Consider the following 26,257-nt stretch of genomic DNA (forward strand, 5'->3'; position numbering starts at 1 on the left):
GATGATTCTTTTCCACTAGGTTCTTGATTGATACAATGTGACTCATCCTCATTTGTTTCAGATATTATAATGTCATTTTCCTCGACGTAAGAACACGAGTAGAGAAATGATGAAGATGACTCCAATGATATTTCTGACTTCTCAAACGGATGAGGCCTAATTAAAGACATGGTTTGATCATGATTATCGGGACAACAAAAGCCAAGGGCCCCTTCTTGGTCATTGCCGGAAATGCTGGTCATATTCCAGTTTTCATTATCAATCCAATCAGATGTGAACTCCGGGGAAGGAGATATGATAGGGTCACTGATGCTAAGACAACCAAAACTCGGTAAATTAATCTTCTTATCAGCCACAAAGTGAATCTCGCCGTTTCCAATTTGTTCAAATCCATTCTTTTCCATGGAATTAAATAATCTTCTTTCCTTTCCAGTATCTTTATTTTCCTCTCCTTTCCTAAAAAGACAATGAAACATAAAGGTTTCACAATCAGACTTCGGCAAATCAACTTCATTTCCTATCTGTTCGAGTCCAATCTTTTCTTTCGGATCAAATAAACTTCTTTTCATTCCAGTATCTTCATTTTGTAATTCTTTGTTTCTGACAGGACAACCAGAGTTGCAGCTTTGATTGTTCGATTGAGCTGAACTTCTTTTACTCTGCAGAAATAAGAAGAAAGAAACACATCATATTGAAATCTTATTCAAGATTTGCTATGAAGGAGAAATATAAAGGAGAGAGCCTCAAATCAAAATTCACTTATAATATATATACTCCCGGACTTCATAGAGGGAAAAGGTGGGGGGAGAAAACTGTTGAACTCGAAGTCCGATTTGTTATAACTCTCACATATACCAAAGATTTGGTAATTTTTGTAATACTTAGGAGCTCACCAGAATGAAAGGTTCACGCACATACGAGGGTCACTGAGTAATGGTGCAGAAAGGATTTTCTGATTCGAATGCTCCGTCTTCAATAACTACTCTTTCTTTTTGGCATAAGGTCATCAGGATGAACAGAGATCAAGTGGTTACTACTCCCACTCATAATTAATCACCAATCAAACTCACAACAACAACAATATTAAAACCACCCTAGATCAAATAGTAACAAACATGGATTAACATCAACAACGCGAGATAGCTGAGAAATCCTTCTCCAGCATATGGTTCTTCAAAGTTACTTAAACTTTCATCATCGATTTCCAAATTCCAATAGTTCAACCACCATTAAAGAGATAAAAAATGGGGGATAAGAGTAACTGAAGGTGTTTTACTCAAAACATTGCTATCTTATCACATTTGTCCAAAATGTGGACACGTGCTATCTTATCACATTTGTCCAAAATGTGGACACGTGCTATCTTATCTGTATCTTCTCTTACAGATGTAAGATTGGTAATAACCGTAATAACATAAAAAAAAATTGGACTAAGGCCTAAAGCCCAAAGACCAGCCCGTTAAAGTTAAATTAAAATTGAATAACAGACCCACTTAATAGATTTGAAAAATAGCAGGCCCGACCACAGGTCGGGCTGCATGGCTAGTATATACTATATAGAAGCAAGAAATGGGGCTCAGCCCCTTGGTTTTAATCCGGTTGAGTATAAATCCCTTCCTATCGGCCCATACCACATAACCTCCTTATTTATCGGCCCATATCACATAACCTCCCTGTTTTCCAATAACACGGCAAATCCAGTCCGATTTCTATTTTCTATTTTATTTTATTACCCGTTTTACCCTTTTTACAGATTCATCCATTCATCATAATTTCGACCAAGAAGAACACCGATTCATCTTTTCGACCAAGAAGAATACCGATTCATCTGCTTGGATAACACGATTTGACCTCCTTTGTTTCTCAATTGACGAAAGAAGGTTAGATGCTGAAGAGATTCACCTCTTTTCCATCTTCTTTGCGATTTTTATTTTGACCATGAAAATTTAAAAGTTAAATTGCTGAAAATATTGTTTCATTGGTGATATTGACTTGTAAAAATACATTTACATATGTTCATCAATTTGATTTTGTTGTTTTTTGCAAATGTAGACATGGATGGGACTGCTCTTTTTGTTATTATATACGAGAAGCAAATTATGAGTGTTTGTGTCGAAACTAACGGTATGATTTCTAATTTGAAGCGTACGATTTCTGAAAAGTAGTCAGACCTTAGTCCATTGTTTATAGAACTGTCTTTTGTAAGGGATTTAAAGCGTATTGTGATAGATACTGACTTGGAGCTTCAATCCCTTGTTTGCGTCAATTTGGTTAAAAGTTTTGATACATTTTTTATAACAACATCATCAAGAGGATTTTTTGCTTTGTGTGACGCTAATTCTAGTTCCAAAGTCTCTTTTCAGGCTTCTTCTTGTACTTCTAGTTCTTCTATGTCTTATGCTACATATGATGAAAAATATGTTAATGTCGCTTCTTTGTCTATTTTGACTGGTGTGGGATAGAGATTTCCTGGTGGTGCTGCCAATTTTCATGTTGAGCTTTTACGACATTGTCTTGTTAATAATTACAGAGTTCTTATTAAGAAGAATGATCCTGATAAAATCACGGCTGAGTGTTATTTGAAGACTGAAACCGGGTGTCTATGGAGAGTTCACGCATCTAAGAAGTATAAGATGCCGAAGTTCTTTGAAATAAAGACAATGGAAGCAAAACACACATGTGGAGCTGGATTCGCTGACGTTAACAATCCCCCAGTGAATAGTAAACTTGTAAAGAGTATTGTTTTAGATATGGTAAGGGACAAGCCTTTGATTAAGCCAGGTGAAATCATTGACCATTTTCTAAAGGCATATGGTGTGAACTTGAATTATTACTTTGCGCATACCGGCATAGATCTTGCATTGAAGGAGATACATGGGGACTATGCTTTATCTTATCATCAGTTACATTGGTATGCTGGAAAGCTGAAAAAAACCAATCTAGGGAGTCATGTTGTTTTGGAAAAAGAATCAACAATAGGAAAGTTCAAGAGATTATTTGTTGCATTTGGTGCTTGTATTCACGACTTTAACTTTTGTCGTCCTATGCTTTGTTTGGATGGAACTTTCGTGAAAACAAAATACAAATGGGGGGTGTCTTGTCATCTACTGCCAAAAATGCAAATGGGGGTATGTCTTTTTGAGTTTCTAACTTTTTACATAGTAGTTCATAGTAGTTTGTAAAACTGAACAAGCATAAACTATGAAAATTTACGTTCACATAGTAGTTTAGCCTATGCATTTTAATATTTACATAATAATTTAGCCTATGAAAATTTATTTTTATATATATGAGTTAAGTTTTCATAATGAGTATGGTACGCAAAACCAAATCAGTAATTGATGTTTATTTGTGTTCCATGTATTTTTCCAGTAGCTATGGCGGTTATGCTTTCTGAAACTGATGATAATTGGGATTGGTTCTTGGACCAACTTAGGTTGGTGGTCTCCAAAGATCGTAGGCTAACTTTTATATCTGACAGAAACTATGGTCTACTCGTGGGTGTCGCTCGCGTTTTTCCTAATTCCCATCATGGTTATTGTTTGCGGCACCTTAAAAATAATCTTAATTCAACTATGCCCAGCAACCATTGCTTCCACTTGTATACCCTGGATCTTTTTTCAGACCTTGCCTATGCTGAGACGCACCATGAGTTTGAGAAAGTGATGGCTGATTTTCGAGATGTTTGCGGGAATCAAGTGAAAACATTTTTGTCCACCATAGATTATGAGCATTGGTGTAATGCTTATTTTCAAGGAAATAGATATGGTGATATGTGTTCCAATATTTCGGAAAGCTTCAACTCTTGGATCCTACCAGAACGGCACTTGCCTATCACTGCAATGGTGGACAAGATCCGTGGGAAAATTATGAAAATGATGTCTGATCGGCGGGAGTTAGCTAGGAGCTGGACTACTATCTTACGTCCATCTATGGGAACTTTATTGGCTGAGAGGATCGAGGTGGGGAGAAGTTGGGTGGTTCTCAAGTCAAGGGAGGGTATTTTTGAGGTGCGTGCTACTCATACTCACTTGGTTGACTAGAATAGAAGTCACTGCTCTTGTAATCGGTGGAGAATCGAAGGATTCCCTTGTGCACACGCACTGCGCTCCATTTTGGCTGATGGATTGAATGTGTATATCTACTGTGATAAATTCTTCTATTCTCAGACATTCCGTGATAGTTATTCAAGAGCTATAATACCTGTGGAGAACAGTAAAATGCCTGCTAAGATACCAAGTGTACTTGATTTACTACCTCCGGATCTAAAAAAGAAGATGAGGAGACCAGACAAGAAACGGAAGCACAGCACGGGTGCTACAAGAGGTAGGAAGAAGAACAAGGGCCCTTGCTATGGCCACCGCAACCCAAGAGTGGGCTCCACTCCTACAACATGCTCTGCACCGGTTCAATGAATTTGCATTTTTTCATCTATTCTCTGATGTTGCTCGTATATGAAAAACAAGATGTCGATGAACTTGTTGGATTTTATAGTTTGATGTTGGATTTTATATGTTACGTTTTTTAGTTGGAGAATGAAAAGATAGTTTTACATAGTAACTTTTGGGGATGAAATTAACCTGACACCTGACAAATTTTATGTAAATGTATTTTTACATAGTCATTATATATGTAAATATATATTTACATACTAACTTTTGGGATTGAAAAGTTCCAGACAGACCAAATATATGTAAATGTATTTTTACATAGTCATATATATGTACAACTATATTTGCATAGTCACTAAAGCTATGCAAACTTAAATTTACATAATACCTTTTAGGAATGAAATTGGCTTGACACTTGACAGAATATATGTAAATCTATATTTACATAGTCATTATATATGTAAATCTGTATTTACATAGACACTAAAGCTTTGCTTTGCAATTTAGTAGATGTTTGAGCTAGCTTTGTTATCCAATTTAGGGATAGAGGATGAAATGGTGATCAGTTGGATTCATATCTACTAAATCTGTCTACTCCAGGAGTTTAGGTTTGTCGTCTTCCCAATTTGCACAACCTTGGACGACAACAAAAGAGCAAAACTTGTGCATGCATGATAACTCTTGGCTTTAACATAAAATGGACATATAGGCCATGGACTTTTATTTTTCTCGCTAACATAGGCCATGGACTTGTACAAAGGTAATAAATAATGAAATGAACAAGAGGGTAGCCGTCACGTGCTTGGCTCTTACATCTAAGGGAGGTTATAAACAAGAGCGAAGAGTGATTGAAGCTATACTACTCATTTTATCGAACCCAAGAGTGAGTGAAGCTATTCTTTTGGGGTCTGCCCGATGTCTATGCAAAACTCCTCCGGTATGCAAATGCCAAGCATATAACAGGAGAGAAATTACTGCTAATTAGATTTTCTTTGTTGGGTCAAAAACTGAAAAATGTTACATTGTAACAGTTGCCTGAGCTGGATGAGTTTCATACAAGAACAAGCTTCCTGCAAAAAACATCATTAACCCAAAGGCTCACCTCTCACCTACAATCCAAAATCATCTGACCTGTAATTTATATTAAGCATGGTTCCAGAAACTTACTTTGTTGTTGTTAATGCTTGTGCAAATTGCTAAATGCATAATCTACTTTTAGTTGTTACGTAACCAAGGATTTACAATGGGACTCTATTGTAATGCATTTAGCAATCTGCAGAAGCCTCGTCTGGGACCATGGTCCCTGTATTTTGCACATTAAAAGATCAAGAACCACATATTACATTTAAAAGAGCATAACGACCTAAAGAGTTGAAAAACAGATTAAACATAATTGACAGTAAATATAAATGGAGAAAGAACCACATTATATATAAACGCATTAAGAACCACATTGGATAGTATGTCTAGTATCTATAACTTAAAACGGATTCGCATGTAGGATAAACAACCAAAAGCAGCTAGACAAGTAAACCAACAAAATCACAATCTGAAGCTAGTTGCAGAATATGCAGAACAATACTAAATAACTCCAACACATTAACAGTACATCATAATCGAACACTCCCAAGTTAGAATGGTTCCAATGTTTTAACACAAATAAACACAACGTAATCAACTAGAAATATGGAAAATCAGTTCTTCATTTCTTGCATTATTCTTTTGGATCCCATTTTTCTTGTTGGCTTGATACGATCTCATATGTCAGGTTAACCCTCAATTGTTTCGCGACTTCTAGCGTTATATCTTGGATAGCTTTTCCACATATTATAGCCTTCACAAACAAAATGACGAAGAAATCACAATCTAAACTGAAAATGTAAAAAAAGAAGTTTAAGATAAGAGATAAAAGATTAAAAAGACATTTAAGTTTGGGAAGTTAAGTTCTTACGATTCTCCTTATTGTGGGCATGCTCCAACTTTGATATCTTTCATCAAATCCAGATCTGACAACCTTAGCTCCTAACGCCTACATCTAATAGCTTCCACCACCCTCTCTTGCTGCATTAAATTGAACAAAAAATTACCAAAACTATGTAAATATATATGCAAATCTATATTTACATAGTAACTGACTTATGTAAACTTAAATTTACATAGTAACTTAAAATAAAATTATCCATTGAACATTTGACGTAAAGCTAGACCAATATTTTCTCTCAAGCTTAGATTTTCTAAAATGAGTATCTACAGTTAAGGTACGAAATATGCCAGACAAGTAAAGTGTCTTTTCTGACATTTTTGTATTATTTCAGATAAATTTCATTACTATAGTACCAAACTACAATGAATTTTATTTTTGAGCACGTATGATTTTTGGTAGTCATTGACTCATTGGAAACTCACATTTTACAGAAAAATCTCTAGCAAACATTAGACTATTTCCCGATTTCAACCATACAAATTTATTTCCAGACAACACCAAATTATTGCAGTGGTAGCAACAGCAAAACAATACACCTTATCTTTTCTTCACCAACTAAAAAACCTCAAAAAATTTGAAAGAACATTAAAAAAAAAGAGCTTTCTAACTCTCTCTCTCTCTCACTCAGCAGAGATAGAAGAGTGAAAGTTTCTATTCGGTGAACTAAAGATTAATACTTCATTAATCTTAATGATGTCCTTTCTTTTCTCTCTAAATTAGCTCTAATTTGTAAGGCAAGTAACTCTTGGCTTTAACATAAAATGGACATATAGGCCATGGACTTTTTTTCTCTCTCGCTAGCATAGGCCATGGACTTGTACAAATGTAATAAATAATGAAATGAACAAGAGGGTAGCCATCACGTGCTTGGCTCTTACATCTAAGGGAGGTTATGAACAAGAGCGAAGAGTGATTGAAGCTATACTACTCATTTTATCGAACCCAAGAGTGAGTGAAGCTATTCCTTTGGGGTCTGCCTGATGTCTATGCAAAACTCCTCCGGTATGCAAATGCAAAGCATATAACAGGAGAGAAATTACTGCTAATTAGATTTTATTTGTTGGGTTAAAAACTGAAAAATGTTACATTGTAACAGTTGCCTGAGCTGGATGAGTTTCATACAAGAACAAGCTTCCTGCAAAAAACATCATTAACCCAAAGGCTCACCTCTCACCTACAATCCAAAATCACCTAACCAGTAATTTATATCAAGCATGGTTCCATAAACTTACTTTGCTGTTGTTAATGCTTCTGCAGATTGCTAAATGCATTACAATAGTCCCATTGTAAATATATATGCAAATATAGATTTACATAGTAACTGACCTATGTAAATATAGATTTACATAGTAACTTAAAATAAAATTTCACTTACCAACATTTTAGCATCTTCTAATGGAATGTATTTCTTCTTCTCATAGTTCCTTGGCCTTAAAGAGTCATAGTGCGTCCATTCCCAATTCAAAGTATCAACATGAAGCAAAGTCCAGTGATAACCATTTTTAAATTTTCTTAACTTGAGACTATTTATGATGAAAAATAGATGAGCGACCTTTTTGTCCAACTGTTTTAGGACATCTGTGACATAGACATTCATGCCTTGTTTCTGGTTATCTCTTAAAGCCAGCTACAACAAATAAAAACAACAACATCTTCATGCCTTGTATGCATATTTAGTTGAATTTACATATTCAACTTCAATAATTAAATTACATGGAAGATGTTTACCCATGCATATAATGAGAAATGGAAACACTTTGGTGGAGAAGATCCAATTAGCTTTTCCACTTCTTTAGAAAGTTGGAAGTGCACATACCAATCAATGATCTACCATAAACAGTACGAAAAATTACTAAATTGCAAGTTTTTTCATTTAAAAAGATTTGAGTAGTCAAAAGATTTACCTTATCACTGACGAAGAAGTTCAACATCAGGTGGTTCACGTGTTCCCCCTGTATTTTCAAGTGCATTTGAATGTCCATCCATGCAATTGTACTGCAATATGCATACACAATCAAAACAATTTGTACAATTACATAAATGATAAGAAAAACTTACAAATATTTATGAAAAGTAAATTTTACTTCTGGTTTACTTTTTTGAAAAAACTTTCCACCAACAACAACTTCTCTTTATCAAGTAGACTCCACATCTTGGTTGAATGTGGTTTTGACATAGGCTTTCCTACGGGTGGTGGTGGAGTCTCAAAATCATCTACATCAATCACTGGTTCATCATCCAATTCAGCAACTTTAGTATTCCTTGTTTGCTTCTTAATATTTTTGAACTCATATATTGTTGATATTTTCTTCATCCGCTCCCTTCCCTTCACTTTCTTAAACATCGAGTTAGGTTTTCCCTCACCTTTTTCCTCCTCCTCTTCATCTGACTTTGTCTCGCTGCTTTCCTCTTCTCCATCCAACTCGGATTCTTCCTTTTCGGCCAACTCTCCACATGTCTCTTTCTCAGCCAACTCTTTCTCAGACAACTCTTCCTTTTCAGCCAACTCTTTCTCGGACAACTCGGACTCTCTTTTGCCCTCCTCTTCACCCAAATCCACATCTCTGTTCTCTACCCCTTCAACCATATCTACATCTCCTCCTCCTTCAACCATATCTACATCTCCTCCCCCTTCAACCAAACCGACATCTCCTCCTCCTTCAACAGAATTTACATTTTTCCTGTTTTCCTCCCCATAGAACTCGCTATGTTCATGATTTTCAAACATATCTTCTAGACTCTTTTCACAAACTATTCTCGTCAGTCTACCAAGTTCACCCCTTAAATCTTTACTAAGTTTCCTCAACTCTTCATTCTCCCTCTTCAACTCAGCATTTTCCCTCCTCAAGCTTTCAGCTTCACTTTGGTGGTGTTCAGGGTATAATGCCTCTTTCTCTAGCTTCCTCGGTCAGTTCCAATTTTACTTTGATGTGGCAATTGGGAACATTTTCTAGCTTGAAAGTTTTTGGTACTTCATCCGCTAGTCGTTCCATCGACCACTTTGCAATCCGTGGGAAGCAAGTCTCGCGGACTGGCTCACAAAGTTTCACATGCTTACACAAAAAGTACTGTACATAATATGTGAATTTGTATTAGCAACATTTTCATAGAATTCTTTTTCCAACATATAACATATGACATCTGCATTGGATATGTAAATTTCAATTTTCATATGCAAATATAGATTTTCATATGTAAATTTCTATTTTCATATATATTTTCATACACCTGATATATGTAAAATATATATATATATATATATATATTCATATTTTCATATATATTTCTAAGGTCATCCCTAATTGCAACTAGTAATGTGGTCGATCATTCCTAACTAACTCTCTAATTACCTGACTAACATGAATTCTGTCAATCAGATTTTCAGTCCAAACTCAAAAATAATGTTATGCTAAAAAGTACAACTAGATCTCCACCAAAAACACTGATTGACTAATCAACTTTTGCTTTGTTTGAAAAGATGTACAATCTACAATCAATCAATGATAAGTTTATAACTGGCGCTGTACAAACCAGATTTTCAGGAATACAGACCTAGTATGGGTGACAAAATTTTCAGATTTGGATTGTATAGAGTCCTTCCCGTAAGCACCATGTGCCAATTACAACACTTCTTGTAATGATAGTCTCTGTGCTACGATATACACCATGCAGTCTAACGTAACTTGAGCAATCATCACTATTTCAAGGGCCTGCCCAATAGTAATATAGAGAGTGTACGGAAATCTAACACTGACCTCAAGACTGCTATTTCATTAAGAAACCGAAATATAGGACTAGTCTATAGTGAGTACTAAGGGCCACCAATGGGGCTGTATACGGGATTTCATCTACAAATTTGAATAACCAATCCAGAAAACATCCCTCTAAGGTTGTGATATCGACTATGGAAATATGACTATGCATATGTGAAAACAAAATTACATACGAAAATACTAAAATGCAGACAATATAATGTTAGTATATTACCAACATATGACATATGACATATGCATATGCATATGCAAATGTATATTCTCTTTTATCATGTGAGGTGATATATGCTATGAAAATATGACTACGCATATGTTAGAAAACAAACTAAACTTACCAAAAGCTGAATAATGCATCATAAAATTTTGAACGGACTACTGCTATCCCATTTTTGAATTTTTTCAATCAGTTCTGAGTGAACTGAGGCAACCCATGACACACTCCACATAGCTTCCAAAGTCTCAACATGCTTTGGGAAGGACCAAGCTATTCCACTCGCACCACTACTTACAAATACTGTCATCACCAGAAAAATGACGAGTACTCTCACCATATTTTCAATTTCCGTAGGGTCTGTTGAATCTACAATCTGGTTCAAGATTTCTTTTACAACCGTTGTTGTTATCTTGTTAACTCTGGAGAAACGTCTCAACAAGAATGGTGATCCAGAAATAGCTTCGTCTATTCTCGTTCCTTACTGGAAAACAACAACTTTCCCCATCACAGGAAGCCCAAAGGTTACAACCACATCAGATGGACATAAAGACACAAACTTACTTCCTATCTTAAACTTATGTCTCTCCTTGCATCAACTCGCTAACAACTTTATAATGACGTGGCTTGGTTTCTCTAACATTCTACTATCGACCTTTCTATCGACAAAAACCATAAAAAGATGACCAAAAGGAGTTTCTTTCATCTTGGTGATATGAATATCCCTAATTCTTCCCTTCAAATATTGTACAAGCTTTAGCATTATCAATGTAGAATAACGGAATACCTTGTTAGAACCAGTAAATTTTACATCCTATTGCAATACAAATTTCGAATATGTAAATACAAATTCAAATATGTAAATACAAATTTCAAAAGATGACCAAATACAAATTTCGAATATGTAAATACAAATTCACTTGTGAAAATACGAATTCACATTTAGAATATCCTTAAACACAAATTTACATATGAAGCTAATATACTAATTCATACACACATATATATGTAATTGTACTTTTATATATGAAAATGCATATTTATATAATAAATTAAGCATTTTCACCTTAGATTTCGTTTATTTACAAACAAAATTAAAAAAAAAATGATTTTTACCTTCGATTTCGTCTTTTTATCGGTAGTATGGATATGGAAACTTTTGATTTTTTTGTTTTGTTGGGTGTTTCTCTCTTATTTTTCGGTTGTTTTTTCATTTTATCTTCTATGTTAATTTGGTTTTGCAGGATATCTAGGGTTTACAAGAAGAGAGGATGCGGTGAGAAGAAAGAGAGAAGAGAAATTTGAAATCTAGGGTTTTATGTGTGGGGGGTATTTTAGTCAGTTTGGGTATTTTAGAATAATAGGGGGGTTTTATGGGTTAGTACGTAATTAGGGGGTTTTTATGTCAGGTATGTATCAACCAGGGAGATTAAACCCAAAATCTGTATATAAAAGATGGAGACAAAAATATTGCTGAATCCTAAAGAGAGGACGACGACAAAATCAGTGCATATATTCAAATTTCAAAGAATAATGTCTTTGTTTAGCACTTTGGTTGTGTTGCATGCAATTTCTCCTCTCATCTCGTGAGACACAATAATACTGCTTTGGCAACGAGGAAGTCTATTGGTGGTTTTTCATGGCACTCTTTCTTTACATCTTGGGCACCGATAACGGGGGCTTACTTGACTGTGGTTGGAACAACTATAGGCCTGGAAAAGGATGGGAGAGGAACATGTATATGCACGTAGGTTTCATCCTAAAGGGAAGTATAAGTTTGCACCAATACCATTACTTTGGCGGGATTCGTACATATTCTCCTTACTCTTTTCATTTGTAGAGCGTCTTAGAGTGCTTGTAAGAGCTATTTACCTCTCTATTCTTTTTGCGCCAGTTATAACAAATTAGCCATGACACCGTTTGCGATTTTTTTTTGTCCTCAGTTTAGGAAAAAATGGGTTTACTATGTTTATGTGGCTATGGAGAAAGCAGCATTCATAAAATGGCGTCAATGGGCAGCTAAAAGACGGCGATATCTTCCCAACTGATCTATGCATTGAACTTTCAAAGCTTTGAAGTATAAAAGTGTTAGGGATCTACCCCAACCAACACGACAAATTTAGAATCTAGAAAACTCAGAAGAAAGAAACAAAGAAGAGGAACACATAGATATACGTGGTTAGGCAATTGCCTTAATCCACAAGCGCACCACAATTCACTATTATCAAAAAGTAGTTACAAACACTAATATATATCTCTCAATCAATCTCACACAAAGCACTCACAAAATAGCTCACCTAATTTGTAATCTATGCTCTCAAGTTTCTCTCTAATGTGTGATAATAAAACTCTAAGGATGAGGTCCTATTTATAGACTCCCATCGAATACAAGTCCTAAAGCAAAAGGGAAACTAAAACTGATTGAGATAAGGATCATGTGTAGTAGTTGGTTATGATAACCAACTCCACTTATAGAGTCCTAGTACATAACCAACTCCATGAACTAATGATTATCAAAACCAAAACTGATTTGGATAAGGCTTCAGGTGCTGGCGGTTACAATCAGACTCTAATAACATAACAATCTCCCACTTGGAGACTGATAAACAAAGTAACTATACTCCTTGTATAGCTGGTGCATCATGGTGTGCTTCAACAATGATCCTCAAGCTAGAAGACTAACCAAAGCTGAACAGAGCTTCAGTTTCTCAATAGTCACTAGTTTAGTCAACATATCAGCTGGGTTCCGACTTTCTTGAATCTTCTCAAGTACTATTACTTTATCTTCCATAAGCGACCTGATGAAATGGTAGCGTATATAAATATGCTTAGTCCTAGAATGGAATGTTGAATTCTTCGCTAGATGTATTGCATTTTAACTGTCACAATGCAACACATTTTCTTTTTGTATCAAACCTAACTCTTCCAGTAAGCCTTGGAGCCATATAATCTCTTTGCTAGCCTCAGTGACTATAACATACTCTGCTTCTGTAGTAGACAAAGCAACTATCTTCTGTAATTGTGAAACCTAACTAACGATTGTTGCACCCATAGTAAACACATAACCAGTGGTGCTCCTCCTGCGATCAATATCTCCTGCAAAGTCTGCATCAACATAACCTTGCAGTCTTATATCAATTCTGTGATAACACAAACAGACATTAGTAGTGCCTTTCAAGTAGCACAATATCTACTTAACTGCCTCCCAGTGTTGCTTTCCAGGATTACTAAGAAATCTGCTCACAACTCCCACTGCTTGAGTAATGTCTGGTCTCATGCAAACCATTGCATACATTAGACTTCCAATGGCTGAGGCATATGGTACCTTAGCCATGAAATCTATGTCTTTCTAGGTCTTGGGAGATTGTTCCTTAGATAACCGAAAGTGACTACCCAAGGGTGTGCTAACAGGTTTAACATCACTCATGTTGAACTTTCAAATGACACGTTCAACATAATCAACCTGAGACAATGTCAAAGTTCCCTTCTCCTTATCTCTACTGATTCTCATCCCAAGAATCTGCTTAGCTGCACCCAGATCCTTCATAGCATATTCACTTGCCAACTGTTTCTTCAGATTTTTAATCTCATTCATATCTGACCCAGCTATCAATATATCATCAACATATAGCAAAAAAATAAGATAACTATAATCAAACCTCTTGTAGTAACAACAATGATCAGCATTGCACTTGAAGAAACCGTTCTTTTGTATGAAACCATCAAACTTCTTGTACCATTGTCTTGGTGCCTGTTTCAAACCGTATAAGCTCTTTTTCAGCTTACACACCATTTTCTCCTTACCATTCATGATGAAACCCTCCGGTTGGTGCATATAAATTTCTTCATCTAGGTCACCATGAAGAAATGCGATCTTAACATCTAACTGCTCTAGATGTAAACCTTCAGCTGCCACAATACCCAGAGTCATTCTGATAGTAGTAAGTTTCACCACTGGAGAGAAAACATCAGTGTAGTCAATACCATGCTTCTGCTAAAAACCTTTGACTACCAAATCTGGCCTTGTACCTTTTAGAGCCATCATGCTCCTCCTTTACTCGGTATACCCATTTGTTATGCAAGGCCTTATTTCCAATGGGTAATTTAGATAACTCCCATGTCTCATTTGTGATGATGGAGTCCATCTCATCTTTCATAGCAAGCTCCCACTTGCTCGCATCCTCTTCCTTCATTGCTTCATCATAACACTGAGGCCCACCATCAGTAAGGAGCAAGTAAGTCACATAAGTAGATGTGGGATACTTTTGACTTGGCACATGTTGCCTAGAAATCTTCCTAAGATCATTGGTCGGAGCTAGAGTCTGTGATGTAGCAACCTCATCACCAATTTCTGTGTTTGACTGTGGAACATCAGTAACCTGTTGTTGCACTGTGCCATGACTAACTTCAGTGTCTTCCAAGTCAACAAAGTTAGTCCCACTAACATATGTGCCATTTCTGTCCTTGTACATTATATTCTCATTGAATACCACATCTCTACTCCGTATGATTTTTCGATTATGGTAATCCCAAAATCGATAACCAAACTCATCACCACCATATCCAATGAATACACATTTCAGTGATTTAGGGTCAAGTTTACCCCTAGACTGATCACTGATATGCACATATGACACACATCCAAACACTCACAAATAAGAGAGACTTACTTGCTTGTCGCCCCAGACCTCCTCAGGTAACCTGTGATCTAATGGAACTGATGGCCCACGGTTAATCAAGTAAGCTGCTGTACTAACTGCTTTGGCCCAAAACAGTTTCGGTAACCCTGCCTGTATACGCATGCACCGTGCATGCTCTGTTAATGACCTGTTCATTCTCTCAGCCACCCCATTCTGTTGAGGTGTCCCTAGCAGTGTCTTCTCCATCCAAATACCATTTTCAGCATAGTAATCCTTGAAACCAATATCATTGTACTCTCCACCATTATCAGATCTCAAACACTTCAATTTCAACCCTGTCTCATTTTCAACTATAGCTCTCCACTTCTTGAATACATAAAAAACTTCAGATTTCTGCTTTAAGAAATAAACTCATACCTTTCTAGTAGAGTCATCAATGAAAATCACAAAGTTTGACTTACCACCAAGAAAGGAGACAGATGAAGGACCCTAGACATCTGTGTGAACCAACTCAAGCTTCTGCTGCTTTAGAGTTCTTCCTACTTTCTGAAAGCTAACACGCTTCTGCTTCCCATATATGCAGTTCTCACATAAGTCTATCCCAGTATACTTCAAACCTGGTAGCTTTCCTTGTGAATGAAGGACTTGCATTCCTTTTTCACTCATATGGCTAAGTCTGTGATGCATGCCATGTGTTTGGATCTTCTTTGTCATCAGCAACATCAACATAACCACAACTACTGGTGGTTAAATAGAGAGTACCATCTTTCTTTCCACGTGCAATAAGCGATGCACCTTTTGCTACTTTCCAACTTTCACCTATAAAATGGGTAGTGTTAACCTTCACTTGCTAGCTGCCCTATTAAGATTAGGTTTCTCCTCAAATTCAGAACATGCCTTACATCTTTTAGCTTCCATACAGACCCATAAATCTTGATCTGTACATTGCCTTTACCAGCAATGTTGCAAGGCTTGTTATCACCCAGATAGACGGTACCAAGATTACCTGGAACATAGCTTTCTATCATATCTTTATTTGAGGTCGCATGGAATGAAGCACCCGAGTCCAGCACCCAGGAGTCATCTCTGCTCTCCATAGAACAAATTAATGCATCATCTAACACCTCAGCCACATTGGCTTCTTAGCGTTTCTTCTTTCCATGTTTCTTACCTTTCTTCTTCCTGGGCAACCGAAAATCATAAGAGTTATGTCCTTTCTTGCCACAATTATAACAATCTATCTCGGATATATCAACTTGAGATTTTCCTTTGGATTTAGATCTGTTCTTATCATAATCCCTGTATGAACTCCTACCCCTACTTTCAAAACTCAATGCAGACTCAGAAGTTGAAGCAACATCTAATTTACTTCGAATCTCCTCGGTCAGTATCATACTAACTACATCATCGAACTTCAACTTAGTTTTACCTGTATAGCCACTGATGGCAGCAAATATAGCTTTCCAGCTTGATGACATCTGACCAAGAATGGCCAAAGCTCTAACTTCATCACTAAAAGATATTTCAACAGACTCTAACTGATCTCTGGTCTCGTTAAACTTATTGAGATGTTCCTTAAACGAATCTCCTTCAAACATCCTTAAAGTAAAGAGCTTTATAATAAGATGTACCTTATTAGCAGCAGATGGTTGTTCATACATAGCAGAGAAAGCATTCATGAGATCCACATTGGTCTTCTCAGTCGTAATATTGAATGCTACTGACTTCCCCAGAGAGAACCGAATTGTACCAAGTGCCTTTCTGTCAAGCAGGTTCCAAACATCCACAACCATTGCTTCAGGTTTGGATCCCATCAATGGAAGATATAGATCTTTCTGATATAGATGATCTTCAATTTGCATCTTCCAAAATCCAAAATTTGTTCCGTCAAACTTTTCGATCTTCAGCTTTCCTTCGTCATTCGCCATTGCTCACATAGGAACAATCAATACCCAAGATCCACAGTAAAATCTTACGCTCTGATACCAGTTGTTAGGGATCTACCCCAACCAACATGACGAATTTAGAATCTAGAAAACTCAAAAGAAAAAAACAAAGAAGAGAAACACACAGATATACGTGGTTAGGCAATTGCCTTAATCCACAAGCGCACCACAATTCACTATTATCAGGAAGTAGTTACAAATACTAATATCTCTCTCTCAATCAATCTCACACAAAGCACTCACAAAATAGCTCACCTAATTTGTAATCTATACTCTCAAGTTTCTCTCTAATGTGTGATAATAAAACTCTAAGGATGGGATCTTATTTATAGACTCCCATCGAATACAAGTCCTAAAGGAAAAGAAAAACTAAAACTGATTGAGATAAGGATCATGTGTAGTAGTTGGTTATGCTAACCAACTCCACTTATAGAGTCCTAGTACATAACCAATTCCATGAACTAATGGTTATCAAAACCAAAATCGATTTGGATAAGGCTTTAGGTGATGACAATTGCAATCATACTCTAATAACATAACAAAAAGCGACCAAAACATACTTTTGCCTACACAAAAGAAATTGTTGAGAAGGCATTTGGGCACAACCTTCTTGAAATTTTTGATGATTTTGAAGAGGCGCCTGTAGGATCTGGGAATGTTTCCCAAGTGCATTAAGTTACTTTAAGATTTCAATATCTAGACAAAGAGAGGACAAGACCTGTGTGGTTGCTGTAAAAGTTAGGCATCCTAGATTCCTAGTGTTGATGAATCATTCAAGAGGGATTTGTTGATTGTTCGGTTTTTCACCAAAATTTTGAGTTCGTTGATCCCTACTACATTTAATTCATCGAGGTTTGATGAAACTTTACAATAGTTTGCAGTTTTTATGGGGTGTGTAGTCGATCTTTCCCAAAAAGCTGTGCTTTTGAGGAGGGGTGTTCATTCGGGTCGGGTTACCCGTATCCGAAAAAACAGTTTTTGATCGGTTTTGGGTTACTTGATAACCGAACCAAAAGAAGAAAAACACCATCCAAAACGGCAAACCTACCCTTTATCCAACGGGTACTCTGTCGGTTTCGGGTTCGAGTAACCCAATTTTTTAAGTCCACAAAATATAGATCCGGTTCTTCAAACCTACAAAAAACATATATGAGAAGAAGAAGAAGGTGGAATATGGTGGTTCAAACCTTAGTTCACCTACACCATGTCCAGTGGCGGAGCCAGGGGGGCAGGGTACACCCTGGCTCACCCTGAGTTTTGGTACAAAAAGAAATTAGTCAGTACTCACACACTCTTGAATAACTAACTAATGGTTGGACAACAAGTGACAATACAAGAAATTGAATAACCACACCCTTCCCACTTTTGACTCTTGGTAAAACTGGAAATTTTCCCATTCCCTGAGGGCTTGAGCATATCATTATTCTTTGTATTGTCAATTTTGCCTATAAAATGGAAAATAGAGCAAGTGTCTCTACTCTTTAGTTAGATTTACTAAGGATCTAAAAGTAATTTTGTACTTTAATTTACTAGTTAGCTTTGAAAACACAAGTATACATAGGTTATGTATAACACCCCGTGTTTTAATTCTTTTATTTTCCTAATAATAATAATAATAAATATAATAATAATAGATAATAGATAAAATAAAATAGGATAAGTGTTAGTGGAAATAGGAGACGTGGGTTTATGGGATAACCCTTCTTCCTTATTTCGGGGGGTTTTTTTTTTTAAACAGAAAAGAAAAAAAATAGGGTTGGTAAAAAACAGAGAGTTTTTTTTTGAGAAAAGAGAGTTTCACAGAGAGGAAAGAGAGAAGTTTCTTGCTGGAGATTTTGCTGGCAACAGGAGCGCGCTACAGGTGAGTAGATAGTTTTCTATTTCACTAAATATGTTAATTATTCTGGTATTAATATTCGTCCTGTCATTGGTAAAACTGTCGTTATTAAAACTGATTAAAATCTGTTGAAACTCCGAAAAATTGAGATTGGACTGTTGGGACTGAGGTCGTTAATGGCGCGCGAGCCCTCGCGCCCAAACCAAACAGTGGTCCTGTATATGTTTTGGAAGTGTTTGTATTTTATTTTTTTTCGGTTATACTCTTGTTGTGTTGATTGTATAATTGATTAGAGGTAGTGGGTGATGTCGGGGGTGTGGATAGCTTCGACAGAGCGTCAATGGCGTCCAAGGCTCTGACCGAGATATCGACAGTACCACTTTTTGAACTGTTAATGGTTGTTTTTGTTTGGTTGTGTATTGGTAAGGGATTGTTGGTGATGGGGTAGTGATTTGGGTCGTGTGTGGTGCTGTTCAAGCTTGAAGGAGCGTCAAGGGAGGCGCGACTCCAAACCCCCTGTAAAAACGCCATTTCTGCCATTACTGTGATACTGAGGAAATTGTTTTTTGTGTATTCATTTTTCGTATTTGAGCTGTTTGTTTGTATGGAGGGTTATTGGTTGAATGAATGGTGGTAAGGGGGAAAGTTTGAGAGTGGTTTGAGAGCTTGAAGAACCATTAATGGCGGTCAGAAACTTTTAGATCTAGTTTTGGGTGAGGTTTGGATTGTATGATTTGGGGTTTTTGTTTTAATTAATGTTGTTTGGTTTTGGATTTGGGTTAAAATCGGTTTGATGAAGTGAGGGGTGGTGGCCGATTTTTGGGTGGCCGGTTTTGGTGGTGGAGGGAGAGAACTGCTGGAGGAAGGAGATGACGACTTGGGCCTGGGCTTGGGCCTGGGTCGGTTTCTCTTGGGTTTAGGTTTGTTAGTTGGGCCAAAATGTGTTAGTTGGTTTTGGGCCCGATTTTAGTTGGTTTTGTTTAGGGCCTTTTCCAATTAGTCTATGGGCCGTTTCATTTTGTTTGGTTGGGCCGAAACTAAGTTGTGACTTATTTGGGCCAGTTTCTAATATTGTTTTGGGTCAGTCCATAGGACTTAATATAGATCCAAATTGGGTCTTTAAATAGTTAGACCTTTGGGATTTGGTTTGGACTTTGATTGTGGACTTTTGATTGTTTAATTGTGCTACGTTTTATATTGTAGATTGTATGGACAAATCAAATGCTAAAATATTGCGGAAGCCTGCATAAATTGGTTTGTCTTTATCTAATAAAGATTTGACGTTAATATGGAGTATTTTAGACACGTGACAAGATTTATATTTTTAGAGACATAGTCATAAAGACCTTTGACTTGGCTATGATTAAGTCTATTGGGATAGGTGCTTGACTTTAGGCTAAGACCTATATATATACGTGTACGTGTATTAACTATTATGTGATATTTCAATCTCTTATGATATACGGCGCTATGACACTAAGACATCCATATAATTAATAACGCGTAAACCAAAAATACATGAATCAAGATACTCTTTCGTTCTCTGAAATAATATATGAAATAAGGTTCAATAATGCGTAAACAAAATTTACCGCACTCTTTTAGAACTCTCCACGCCTCAAGTTTTGGAATTGAGTTTTATGACTGCTGATGTCATATATAAGGTGGGCATTTATTGAATGTGCCATAAATGGCCCGTTAGCGTTATATATGGGTATTCATTGAATGTGCCATGAATGGCCAGATTGTTTGGACTACCCTAGAGAGGAACTAAGGTATTCGCCTTGCGGATTAGTTGTATTCCTTGAGTGTACGGGAATGTAGGGTTGGGTATTCCTTGAATGTGGCGGGAATGACCTAAGGTACATAGGTTGTGAAATATGTGTATAAGAAAAGTAATTGATTAATTAATAAGAGAAATTAAGTTGATTGTGCGAGTGTGTTTAGGTTTACTTCTGAATACCTATAGGATATCGACAAATGTTAGAAGTTCTAACTTTCTTTTGCAGAAGGGTAGGACTTAATAACCTTTTGTGAAGGGACGCGGTTCTACCCTTATACAGCAGTGGATATCGGTAAGTTTTAATTAAATGACTTAGTTATTAAAACAAGTTATTAGAATGAGTTAATAAGATGGAAGTCTTGCTTGGGAAGAAGCTATGCCGGTTGAAATGACGGAACTACCTGTCTTCCAAGCTGTGAATGATTAAGTTATGGGAAAATATAAAGTGATTGTTTGGATAATTAAAGTATGATAATGTTTATATGTGGTTAGTCTACTCATACCAGCAAATTCCATTTTGCTGACCCATGTTTGCTTTGTTTTGGCAATGTGGGTGTATTCTTGGGAACATAGGTGGAAGGCAGTGGAACCACGGCGTGTGATTTGGATTCTTGCCTGGAGCAGTCCGTTAGTTCTTTTATTAGGTCTGATCTTATTGGAAGGATGTAATAACGTAGGTTACATTTTCATATGACATGAGAATACGATGTTGAAAATTGTTATTCTTAGAGTTTGTTTATGTTTGTATTGGGACGGAAGATAGATTTTTATAAAGTAATAAAGAGAAATTTTGAGATTTTTGTTGTTAAGTTAATCCTGTTATGATGTGGGTTTTAGGTTTTGACATGTGTTGTATCCCCCGTCATAGCCTGGGTTTTTAGACAATTGAACCGAGTGATGTTTGAGATATTTATATTTCAAATATTCATTTTTTAATTGTTTAGAAATTCGGGCTGTGACATTATGATTGCACACATGTGCACTTCAACTGAAGATGGTGTAGTTCTGTAAGTTTGTTCAGAATATGGTCTATAGTCGGACAAAAGAAAAACAAAAATGATAAAAAAAATAAAATAGAGTATAGACAATATAATTAGATACACCTTAACTACGGAAATTATCAATTAACAAAACAAACAAATTAATGAACTAACCTTTGCAAGGCATGATCTTGTTTACTCCTATGAATTACAATAGGTGTGAGTTATATATGATCGTTCTTTCAAATTAAAAAAAATTCGTTACCTAAACTATAATATGATTTGATTTTAAAAATTGACAAAATAAACTAGCAATTGTTTGTTTGCATTTAAAAAAAGCGAGAGACTAACAAATATTAAACTAAAAAGAAAAACAAGAAAAACACGTGTACCCTCTAATTGAGTTGCGTTGAAAATTTATAGTGCTAATCGGCTCACCCTGGAATAAATTCCTGGCTCTGCCACTGACCGTGTCCATCACTCATCGGTCTCGCGATTTGAAAGCAAAACCACAATGAATCGCCCTCCATGTTTATGCAAACCGAGCTTTCTAATTCTTGAAAAAAAGACATCAATTTCACCATGAAAAAAGTGTTAAAACTACTTATAAGAGCATCTCCACTGAGGGGTGTAAACTGTATAGAGTGGAAAGTTTACACCCCAAGTGTCAAAAAACTCTATCCAATGGGGGTGCTAAACCGTAGGTAATAGACCATTAGTTGATAGAAGGGTGATGAATTCCCCATCTCGCTATCAGTTGATAATAGCCTGGGCGAAACTTGAACACATGTCTGAACAAAATTAAAGAAACATTCGGACGTCACTATCTATTTCTAAAGTCACAATTTGAAAATTTTAAACTTAGACGACACTTGAAGGGACGTCCCTTCAAGTGTCGTCCGAGTTTAAAATTAAACTTTTTTACACTTCTCTATTGGGAACAATAGAGAGTGGATATTTATGGGCTATACAATAATTTGCAATTGGAGTTGTAAAATCCTAATGGTACCTAGGTGTCCCTTCAAGTATCATCCGAGTTTAAAATCAAACTTTTTTACACTTCTCTGTTGGGAACAATAGAGAGTGGATATTTATGGGCTATACAATAATTTGCAGTTGGAGTTGTAAAATCCTAATGGCACCTAGGTGGAGCATATATGTGGAGGTGTAATTTTATACCCCCCATTCGAGATGCCCTAACGTACTCAAATTTTATATCCATCTGTTATGAATTCGTGACAATTAGAGCATGTTTGTTATGGAGGAAATGATAAGGAAAGGAAAGGAAAAGAGGTGTGGTCCACATTTTCCGTTGTTTTTTAGTTGTTTGTTTACCTATGGAAAGGAAAGCCTGTTTTCTGTGCGGAAACAAAATTGGGGAAATGGAAACGGTTTTGAGTCCGTGCTCCATACCTAACAAATTTAGGGAAATGAAAGCAAAAAAAAAAAAAAAAAAAAAAAGAGAACCAAAAGAAAGAATTAGGGAGAAAGGAGTCGCCCCCTTCTTCATCTTCCTCATATATCTTCGACTCTTTGTCACTTCTCCTCATCTCCAATTTTAAGGTAAGGACATCTTCCTTTTCTCTCTCTATTTTTTGTTGTTTTTGTTTTGCTTATAATGATGATTGACATTATATATGTTCATGATCGAAATTATATTGGATGATGTCATGTTAGATGTTTTCTTAAAACATCATATCTTGCTAAAGGTTTAAGAGGAAATGGTGGTTGGAAGAAAGACATCACATTCTTCGTTGTTACGAAGGCAATGAAAAATAAATTGGGTTTTGTTCTCGATATTGATAACGTTGAAAACAGAATCAAGACAAAGAGGGTTGCAGACTTGCAGTTAAATGATTCAAAGATTTGAGATCATTCTCTGCTAGTGGTTTTGTTTGGAATCCGGATACAATGATGATAGAAAGTGATGCTTCAGTCTGGGTAGATGCAATCAAGGTAAGTATATTTATATGAACAAGTTTTGTTAGTTATTGTAGTTATCAAAATGTGTTACAAAGTATCTTTTGCTTTTGTGAATATGACTTGTTGGGTTTTTATCGATATCTCATGCATGATTCCTACGATATGTATAATTACACTATATCACATGCATAAAATACCGCAGCGGAAACAGAAGATCGTACCTTGGTCACAGCTTTCAATTTGAAGTTCCAAGCTTTGATCTACAGGAGAAGATGATGTTCTTGGTACACTCAAGATCTTCTTCTTCTTAACTTAGCTGGAGTCAAGTTCCAACCACGAACGGGAAGCAACATTTGTTCACGAACCAAGAACCGACAATGGCTAGGGAGGTTACCATCTATGGAATCTCCACAAATTACTAGCTTCTTCTTTAGAAAATGTTGGAGGCCACCATTAAAGGAGAGATAACTTTTCTTTATTGGGTTGATCAATATGTGAGGGGTGGGGGGTCTATTTATAGAGCTCTCCCACCTCCTCAATATTGGATAGGATAGAGTCCTATACTCATCTAATATCAGATAGGATAGAGTCCTATACTCATCTAATATCAGATAGGATAGAGTCCTACACTCATCCTAATACCTGGTGGTTATCCTTATCTTGGTGGTTTATCCTTATCCTGGTGGGCGTTTATCCAGCCTTATTTCCAACATCTCCCACTCGTCCACAATGGCGAAGAAGGTTTCTAAGAGAAGCATTTAAGTAGAATGCTCAGCCATTTGTGTGTCTCACACGGCAAATGGTTCGTGTGACCCTAGCACATGTATCATGATATCTGTGAAGTAGCAAGTCGCAATGAAAAGCACGACACAGTGATCTACCATGAAAGTGATCTTAAAGAAGACGAATCCGGAAACCTAATATCCGGAGAGTGTGTGTATACCCCAAGATCTGTTTGTTTCATCACTTTGACAAATAGCACTCATCCCTATGAGTCCACACCATAAAATCAAAAAACGTATCACATGATTCATAATTATCATCAATTGTCCTGGCCAGGTAGAATCCCAGTGATTGTGTGATAAACCTTCAGTTCTTTTACCCTTTGTATGCAAGTCATTGTCGTCAGAGTTCTACCAACTTCCCAGTATGCATCTAGTCAGCCTTTTAGTAAGAGCTTGTGGGGAGCAAACCAAAGTTACGAGTAGTCCTCTTATTTTCTTGACAAGGTCAAAAGTTCAAGGAGAGTACCATTTGATATGTCTTAAACAAAAAACATATCAATAGAGCTCACATAGCAAGAATTTTTAGGGATATTTATTTTCTTGCTCTCAGGTGGTCAACTATACACATGTTGTGTGAAAACATGTCATGGCAGGAGTATCTAATTTGTTTACTCAACAATAGATATATGTATGTCCACTCATACCATACAAGTGTTGTCATCCCTAATGACAATTCCAAGGATACTTTGCTCCCACTTGGCAACAACCGTTTGTAGGTTTAGACAGAATCTTCTCTATGAAGCCTATTTCTTCTTATCCAATTATAAGAAGGGGCATGACTCGACACTAGGTCCACCCTTCCCATAAGGTTTAGTGACTTGTCAAGCTAAACTCCCACTGTTTAAAATGGAAGTGACTATTCATGTGAGTGAACCAGTCAACCCTACTGACATACATATGAGATGATAAACAATATAATGAGAATGCAATAGATCTGGAAAGAATGCACATTTATTCATTAAACCATCAAAGTGTTATTAGCATAATCACATCCTCTTTAACCCAAGCATTTTTACATGTACAAGTAAGAGTTCCTTTGGAATAGGTTTGGTCAGTGGATCCGCAACCATCTGATCAGTGGATATATGTTGTAGAACCACTTTCTTCTTCAGTATCATTTGTCGTACGTAGTGGTACTTTAACTCTATATGCTTGGTTATTCCATGGTACTTTAGATCTTTAGCATATGCAAGAGCAGCCATGCTGTCAGTCCAGATGTGAACTGGTTTAGCAGCTCTTGAGAACACTGACAAGTGTTTGATGAATCGTCTGAGCCACACAGCCTCCTGTGTGGCAGAGCAGCATGCAATATACTCAGCTTCCATAGTTAAAAGTGCTATGGAAGTTTGCTTCTTGCTGCTCTAGGATATAGCACCTCCATTCATTATGTAGGTATATCCTGAAGTTGACTTCCTCTCATCAAGGTCTCGGCCGGTCGGCATCGGAGTACCCAATCGAATTTTAAGATCTTTCCCTTGGTAAACAAGGGAGTAGTCCGGTGCCTTTAAGATACCTCATTATCTTCTTGGATGACCTTCTAGTGCGACCCGTGGATTTGTTTGGAACCTTGATACTAACCCAACTGCATAGCGGATGTCTGGCCTTGTACACAACATTGCATACATAAGGCTTCCGACTGCGCTTGAGTATGGTACATTTTTCATAGCCTGAGTTTCAGAAGGATACTTGGGAGACATTTTAGAACTCAAAGACTCTCCTAGACTTACTGGGAGATCCACTTGCTTGCAATCAGTCATGTTGAATCTTTCCAAAATCTTCTTGATATATGTCTCCTGAGACAAAGATAACAAGCGTTTGGGCCGATCCCGAGTTATTTTAACTCCTAAGACATAACTAGCTTCACCCATGTCCTTCATTTCGAAGTTTAATGACAACCACTCCTTAGTGGAATTTATCAATGCCTTATTGTTACCTGCTAACAAAATGTCATCCACATATAGAGATAGAATCACAAAACCATTTTTAGATGTCTTGACATATACG

The 26,257-nt window shown here is 36.6% G+C and overlaps 1 protein-coding gene across 1 annotated transcript; it reads left to right on the forward strand.

Annotated features, from left to right (window-relative positions):
* The first annotated feature begins 2,054 nt into the window (after positions 1–2,054).
* LOC147514411 (uncharacterized) lies at positions 2,055–4,415 on the forward strand. The gene is made up of 6 exons (XM_086592582.1): positions 2,055–2,124; positions 2,230–2,351; positions 2,463–3,015; positions 3,373–3,534; positions 3,625–4,010; positions 4,170–4,415. Exons 1-6 carry the CDS (start codon positions 2,055–2,057, stop codon positions 4,413–4,415), a joined length of 1,539 nt encoding a protein of 512 aa, XP_086448708.1.
* The last annotated feature ends 21,842 nt before the right edge of the window (positions 4,416–26,257 follow it).

The sequence above is a fragment of the Coptis chinensis genome, chromosome 2, assembly GCF_015680905.1.
Source record: "Coptis chinensis isolate HL-2020 chromosome 2, ASM1568090v1, whole genome shotgun sequence".
Classification (NCBI taxonomy): Eukaryota; Viridiplantae; Streptophyta; class Magnoliopsida; order Ranunculales; family Ranunculaceae; genus Coptis; species Coptis chinensis.

What these genes read in the sequence shown, in the direction of transcription:
- LOC147514411 (XM_086592582.1), top strand. Translation starts at nt 2,055, where the DNA reads ATGGATGGGACTGCTCTTTTTGTTATTATATACGAGAAGCAAATTATG. An exon ending in ATTTGTTGCATTTGGTGCTT is followed by an intron (nt 3,016 to 3,372) that starts GTATTCACGACT and finishes GTATTTTTCCAG; the next exon opens with TAGCTATGGCGGTTATGCTT. An exon ending in TTTTCCTAATTCCCATCATG is followed by an intron (nt 3,535 to 3,624) that starts GTTATTGTTTGC and finishes ATCTTTTTTCAG; the next exon opens with ACCTTGCCTATGCTGAGACG.